This window comes from Equus przewalskii, chromosome 14, assembly GCF_037783145.1.
Source record: "Equus przewalskii isolate Varuska chromosome 14, EquPr2, whole genome shotgun sequence".
Lineage (NCBI taxonomy): Eukaryota > Metazoa > Chordata > Mammalia > Perissodactyla > Equidae > Equus > Equus przewalskii.
In genome coordinates, this window is record NC_091844.1 from 54,278,363 (window position 1) to 54,286,373 (window position 8,011).

The window sequence follows — 8,011 nt, forward strand, 5'->3', positions numbered from 1 at the left end:
TTTTAATTTTTTTAGGAACCTCCATATTGTTTTTTCATAGTGTCTGCACTAATTTACATTCCCACCAACAGTGCACAAGGGTTCCCTTTTCTCCACATCCTCGCCAACACTTGTTATTTCTTGTCTTTTGATAATAGCCGTTCTAACAGGTGTGAGGTTTTGATTTGCATTTCCCTTATGATTAGTGATGTTGAGTATCTTTTCATGCGCGTGTTGGCCACCTGTATGTCTTCTTTGGGAAAATTTCTATTCAGTTCCTCTGCCCATTTTTTAATCGAAGTTTTTGGTTTTTGCTATTGAGTGGTATGAGTTCTTTATATATGTTTGATATTAACCCCTTATCAGATATATGACTTTCAAATATTTTCTCTCATTCAGTAGTTGCCCAGGAAATTTTATTTTATTTAATAAGAGAAATTGTATATGTACAATTCCTTTTTATTGTGTCGTGGAGCTAAAACGTCACTGCACCATGTTTATTTCAAACCCCTCAGCCTTCTGTACCCAGGTGTAAATACCTGCACGCACGTGCATGCACACTGCAGAGGCGCCTGTCCTAGCCTTCACTCCGAATTTGGGCCCTTGAACTGATGATTTCGTAAAACAGAGGAGTGCTGAAGCTCGAGGGGACAGCGACTGCCATAGGCCCTGCAGTCTGTGCTACCAGTGTGCAGTACTTCTTGATTTGTAAGTTTTGTACCATCACCTCTTGCTAGTAACTTTATCTGTGACTTCCCTCTCTTTTTGTCTCCTTCACAGGAAAGCTTTGAGTTTTATGCAAAGCAGCTAAAGGAATCAAGGGAGAACCCTTTGTGAAAAAAGCAGCCACTACTTTGTTTTGTGTGTATTTGTAATTCTGTGTCTAAAATGTTATTTTTTAAATGTATTTGCAAGAACAAAATAAATAAATGAAAAGTTACTTTGTTTATGTACTTTTGTTTATTTGTATATCATCATATAATTATATGATAGGTTCAGATCTCATTGACAATAATTGTGTGCACTCAGTCACTAGACTTATTTTGGGTTTTGCCTACAATATAAATCTACGGCATTTTCTTCGAGGCTCCTAATGTCTGAAGCCGTAGTTTTTCAGGGTTCTTCTCCCATTGACTCTTCAGTTCTCGTGTTTTGTGTTGTTTACTATTTTCATAAAAAGGTTGTTCTTTATTTAAGACTTGCATGTTAATATTGTTGATCTGAAAAATTTTGAGCTGGACAAAATGATGCTCAGTGAACTTTCTAATATTTAATATTCTATAATATAACAATTCTTTGAAGCCCTGCATAACTTTCCAGTTCTGTAAAATGTTGGCGCCAGAAGGCATCTTGTGAGTCATCAGATCCAACCCTCATATTTTTCCAGTGAGAAGCAGAGACTCAAAGAGACTTGTCACTTGCCCTTGGCCAGGGTGCTGTTTGCCAACCCTGGAGGCTCCGCACCGTGCTTTCCCTTCTCCATGGTGGCTTCCAGGAGCCTCTGTTCACAGAAGTCTCTCAAACTGTGTCTCAGTCATGGCTTTGGTCATGAAGCAGAGCAGTGCATTTCCTCTCGTTTTGGATTTAGGTCTTTGTCAGCACAAGCTACACCCTACACTGGACTTGTTACTTTATACTCATATTCTGTGAATATGTGATTTAATACATGAAGGAGTGAGATCTTGGTTTGAGAGTTATCCCTATTTGGGTGTATTCCTTGTCCATTTGAAATTGGTGACTACCTACTGTTTTGATTTCAGTGACGACTTGCTTGGTTCCCACTATGTACCTGAGGGGAGACCTTGCCTTGGGGGGAGTAAGCCAGCCTCCCGCTGTTTGTGCTGCTAACCTGTGTCTTGTGGGACCAGCCATCCTGCATCTAGAGCCTGCAGATGGTGTGAGAGGCAGAGTTGATGGAGGGAAACCAAGAAATAAATGTCATCGTGGCATTGGCCATACTTTTCTTCATCTGTGTTTTGTAGATTTAGCCCTAAGGAATCAGGGGGCTTGGCCAGTGCCCAGTCCTGGCCTGGAGGACTTCATGAAGCTTTCCTGTATACACTCCTCGGGTGCAGGACCTGTACAGTGTTAGAGTATTGATACTGTCTGATTTGCCATGAGCCTCACTCCATTAGAAATTGCACTGAAGCAGGCCTGTTTTTTGCAGTTGCTAACCATAAGTTACTTGAATAAGTTTGATTGATGTTTATTAAAATAGGTCTCTTTAGATGTAGCATAACCTTGGGGCATGATCTGGACTTTCCAGTCATCCTTGGGGAAACTGAGAGTACAATCTCATTTGCATTAAGGGGCTCCAAGCCAGCCTTGTGTATTGACTCTGATAAAATGTGAGTGTAGGGCAGAGGAAATAGGTGTGAACCCCTCATCTAGCGTTCTAGACAACAGGCTGGGGCTGTTAACTATATTTCATGGATTAACAAAGAACTGTGAAGTCATGTGTCTTTAGCACTGTATCGGCTTCCCCTTTTGAATATGAATATTTAAAATGTAATGTATATTCTAGATGGGCTTATGAATGCTTTCTAAAATATCTAATAGTGAAATTGAAATAAATAGAAATATAGAGTGAATACAGTTATAGCAGCAGAAAATAATACATTTTAGACAAATGATAAGCAAACAGCTAATCCTGAAAAATAAGCATCACTATAAACTTTTGGAAAGTGTAGTGTTTTATATGTAATTGTATGTTCATGTATTTGAACCTAATACTTTAATGTGAAATGCTTTGAATAAATTGTACTCCAAAAACCTGTGGGCTTCTTCATTTTTATCTTATCAAATTTTTGCATAACTAAGCCATTTCAAGGACTTTAGTCTTAAAATTTTAACTTAAAAATTGTGTGATGGCCTCTGCTGTGGTCAGAATTTCCTTGTGAAGTGGTGTACGGTTTGTGTGTGGAAAACCAACAGAAGTCACCACTTATCTCTTGTAAGGAAAAGCAGGTATTTAATTTGAGATTTCAGCACCAGAAGGAATGTTTTACAGCTGCGTAGATGACTGGGATTCACTCTGGTCTGTCTGCACACTTCCCAGCTCTTCTCTGCCTTCACCCTCCTCTTCCTTTCCCATCAGTCCTCCCTGAGGCCCGCCTGGATGTCACGTCACCTCTCTGCCACTTTCTCGGCCTCTCTCCCTGCGCAGTATCTTAACAGTTCTCTCTACAGGGCTCCTGCAGCACTTAAGAGCAGAGGAGGTATCCTGCAGGCTGTGAACTCCCTGGGGACCAATTCTCTGTCTCATGCCTGTGTATCCCCAGGCCTAGCATCGTCCTGGCTGCTGGCTCACAGTAAATCGACTTATCTGAGTTGTCTGTATCCGGTTCTGTGGGTTCCTCATAGCTAACCCTGAGCACCTGTTGTTGCGGGTCCGGCGCCCCTCTTGCCTCTTAGAGTGAGAAAATGAGGGGTTCGTGTGCCCAGAATCACAGCGACACAGCACATGGCTTGAACTCTAACTAGTCACTTTCTGTGAGAGTACAAAAAACTGAAGCATTACAGTTTAAACTCAGTTAAAAATTTGTTAAAAGTCGAATTGAAATCTCTATAAGAATATTCTGTAAAAAAAAAAAAAAAAACTTTCCCATTAGTACAAGTGTTCCCAGTCCCTGGATGCCAGCACTGTAAGGTTATTTTCTTCCATTTAATCAGATACCCAGTGCCTGGCATAATCGCTGAGTTTTTGAGTTCCAGTAAATTATTAAGCAAGCTTTATATTGCAAATTGTTCTTCCCGGTGCAATTTACTTCTCAATTCGGCATGTATGTACTCTGCATACTTTTTCTCATGTCTTTGAATGCAATTTTCATTTAATGTTTGTCTTTCTGACAAACCAATATTTGTAGTTTCTGTAAGTGAAAGCAACATTCCTGAAGTATAGTCGAACTAATAGCTGCAGGGGGTATACAATCATGGTAATTTATCGCTTTGCTGTTGTACAATCACGAACGTGAGTGTTTCCATTAGAAATGTATCCTGCTTTCAGGCCTGCGGACTTTACAAAGCCCCCATTATGCAGCCTTAGTACAAATAAAGGAAACGGCTGTATTAGCAAATTCAAAATAGGCACTTATCTTTTTCTTTTTCGCACGAAGAAGAGAAACATCATCGGGTTGAGGTAGAGCATAAACATTAAACCAGCTGCAGACGTAGTGCCTCTGCACGTTTGTGTGGACAGCGATTGGCTGCCAGCATGCGGACTGAGTTTTCTTGAAAGTGGGATCTTGACTGACCCTGCCCCAAGATGTGCACTTGCTGAAATTCTCTCCAGTGCTTACTTGTTTTTGTTGTTTCCTCCCCTGGAACGTGAGCTCTCATAGTGCTTTGCGGACCCACCAGTTAGGATAGAACCTGGCACTGTAGGCGCCCAGTAAACATCATCAAATGAATCAGTGGGCACAATACCGGTCTCCCTTTCTAGGTCCTGTTCTTTCTGAGATGTATGATGTGTGTGCATTGGGGGGTTTCCTCACACACATGTCTTCGTGAGATATAAAAGATGCCACATTGAAGCCGGTAAACAGCCAGTGATGATTAGGTAACTGGTAACTAAAGTCTTTTTCTTTTTTGCCGTTACCGATTATAGCTTTTAGTTGTTCCCCCACCCGTTGTTCACTGCGCTGCTTAGGCAATATGGTACCTGACTCCCACTACATTCCTTTAGATAGCATCTCCCTGGCACCTGGGTCACCATGGTAATGGGTGTTTGAGCTGTTCTTCAGGAGTTAGGACCCCCTTGTCCAGTTCAGGCCAATTGACACCACCAACCCATCAACTGGGGCCGCGCAGATGCTGGATAAGTGACCTTTTGACGTCAAGAGACTAAAAAGTCCACCCTCAGATCTTGCTAACACCGCCGTTTTGTGAACATGCATTCTACCAAGAGGCATGAAGTCTGACTACGCTTGCATAGATCATCAGTGACCTCACCCCTCCTCACCTCCAATCATCTATCTCCACACTTCAGACCACCCTGCTCCCTACCCTAGAAATACCCCTGAGCCCCCATTTGCAGGGAGGCTGTTTTGAGACTTGTTCTCCTGTTTTCTCACTTGGCTGCCTTGTGATTAAAACCCTCTCTCTCCTGCAATCTTGTCGTCTTGGTGTTTGGCTTTCCAGGCAACGGGCAAAAATGAACCTGGTCGGTAACAACTTTGTAGCTCAGAGCTAGGATGTCGAGGATTGAGGCTCAAGAAGTCCTTCAAAACTCATGTGCCCTCATGAAAGCATTTTCAACTTTGCTGTCAGGAGGAAGAGGGCTCTTAAATGTGTGTTGGGAGTCAGATCATCTCAAGTGGATTGAAGGACGGTGCAGGAGTAGAATCAAGAAAAATGGCTTCATTTTTAGCATGGGGCAGTAGAGCTTTTTAGCTTTTGGAGAAACGTTAACACCTCCAATTTTACAAAAAGACAAGACCATCCCACAAACGATAAATGTGAGTGCTATTACACAGAAAGCTGAGAAGTGTTACCCAGCCTTTGAGTTAGTATGTGTTTAAAAATCTTAACCCACTGCTTAAAACAGTATTGTTTTAATTATTAGCTGCTAATGCCATATATGCTGCTTTTCCCTGGCCACCAGCAGAAAATGGGCTGTGCCCCATCTGCCTGCCTGGTCCTTGCAGATGCTGCCTCAGGCAGACCATGTGATGGGGACACAGGATTGCTCTATACGCCAGCCCCTTAAAGGAAGAACCAGTCATTTTATCAAAAGCAAATGACATGACTCAAGATTTGAATTACCTAGTTTAGACTACAGTCATATGCTGGATAACGACGTTTGGTCAACGACAGACCAGTGGTCCCATCTGATTAGTACCATATAGCCTATATGTGTAGTAGGCTATACCACCCAGGTTTGTGTAAGTACACTATGATGTTCACACGACAACGAAATAGCCTAACAACATTTCCCAGAATGTGTGTCTGTTGTTAAGCGACGCAGGACTGTACTTACAAATAAAGATGTTTTCTTTCAGGCAGGAGCAGTGGATATATTTTCCAAATAAGCACAGGTCAACCAGCAAGATGCTTCCTCACTCCTGCTTGCCAGTCCCTTGCTCTCTTCCTCAAGCCTGCTTGGCGCTGCAGACCCATGACTGGGCCGAAAAGAAAGTGGCACGAGGTGTCTGTGATAAGCACCTCTGCTAAGTGACTAATTTGAGTCTCAGCAGAACCCCTACCCCCAGGTGTGTAGTTAACACTTGATTTGGTGTAGATTTAAATATCACTGCCGCTGGCTGTTTAATCTGGGATCAAAAGAAGAAAAAATGTGGGAGAAAAGAAAAAAGCAAATGTAAGATCTGCGTCTGTGAGCCTTACCAGGAAGATCAGCTTGACCCAGAGCAAGATTATGTCTGAAATAATCTTTTTAGGAAAAAGAGTTGTTTAAAAAAAATCACATCGGGAAATATTTGAGTCAATATAGATAATTATTTCTGCTTAATTAAAATGTGCCCGTCAATAACATAACTTGAAATTGAAGGACTTAAAATGCAAATTTCAAAACATTTACCTTTTGATCAAGGGTCTGCAAACCACAGTCTCGGACCAAGTCCATCATGCTGCCTGTTTTTGTAAATAATGTTTCACTAGAACACAGCCATGCCCGTACTTTAGAATTTTCTGTGGTGACTTCACACTGCAACAGCAGAGCTGAATATTTGCGACAGAGACTGTATGGCCCACAAAGACTAAGATATTTACTATCTGACCCTTAACAGTAAAAGCTGGCAAGCCTGCTTTTGATAATTACACAAAAGCAGATCTCTAACCCTTTTAAAGCAAGGAGGGCTGACTGAACTGCATGCATGTTAGAACAGTGGCTCTTCTTTCTGGTCTCATGTACCCTGGGGAGCATTTTTATAAAAACAGACCAGTGGAATCAGAACCTCCAGGAGTGGGTCCCCATTGGCATTTGTTAAAGCTCCAGGTGGGCAGCCAGGATGCTCTAGAAAAAAAGGAAACAATGGCCACTGCCGGAGTTTCTCCACCTCTCCTGCCTCGGCCCTCTGCCCCTTGCCCCTGCAGCCCTGCGTACCAGGGCCCACTGAGTTATTAAAGCCCTTGGCAGACTGAGTGGCCATAACTCTCACAAAGAGAGATGACATATCTCAGTGGCTGTCAGCCCTCACTGCATGTTGGAATCACTGGGGAGTTAAAGAAAAAACCTGATGTCCTCTTCTTCCTTCTCCCTTCTCCCTTCTCCCTTCTCCCTTCTCCATTCAACCTAAAGCCATTAGGCAACCACAGTGTGGCTGTAGGTGGGGTGGGAAGGGTGGCCGTGGTGGATCAGAGTAGGGTGAGGAGGGCATCTATGCAGACTTGGGACAACTTGACATGGGAGTTACAGCCCGAGCAGGGTGAGGAGGCTGTCCGCACTGCAGAAGGCATGCAGTGTAGATGGGAGATTGGTTACATATAGCGGATTAACCAATGAATGAAAACATTAAGAGAAGCCAGGTTTCTCACAATTGGAGGAGGAAGTTACAAATACAAAAAGGGAGAAAACTAGAATCAGCTCTGTTGATTGGTGCTGGATTGAAATTGGATATATCAATGTGAATATATATACAAACACACACAAAATTTAGATAGATCTGTATGTATGTGTGTGTGCATGCATGTACACACATACATATACACATATACACACGTACATATATACTTGTATATACATGTGTGTATTCCCTAGCTTTGTCCACTGAAAGGGCCTGGGAGCAGTGATGCCCCAATAGCAATGAGCATACTTATTACTCAGATATTGGCTTCTAAATGCCATTTTCCACTAAAAGGAACCAAGATTCTTTAGAGAAATGTCTGCTTCCAGGACTGGGGATTGGAACGTACAAGATGAGCCTGAAACACTCTATTGTGAAAGAAAGTGTTCAGAGAAGGATGGAGACATGTCAAAAGGATGCAGAATCCAGCCTGAATGGGCTCCCTAGGCCAAATCAGGGACAACTTGAGCATCAAAATTAATAATGATAGTAAAGGCTTATAACCCATTGAA

General features: G+C 42.4%; 1 protein-coding gene across 1 annotated transcript in view; it reads left to right on the forward strand.

Annotated features, from left to right (window-relative positions):
• Positions 1–2,751, forward strand: part of LRPPRC (leucine rich pentatricopeptide repeat containing) — a 107,951-nt gene extending 105,200 nt beyond the window's left edge. Inside the window, exon 38 of the mRNA XM_008515200.2 lies at positions 760–2,751. Coding sequence (XP_008513422.1) covers positions 760–816 — 57 coding nt within the window. The 3' untranslated portion in view covers positions 817–2,751. The remainder of the gene's footprint in view (positions 1–759) is intronic.
• The last annotated feature ends 5,260 nt before the right edge of the window (positions 2,752–8,011 follow it).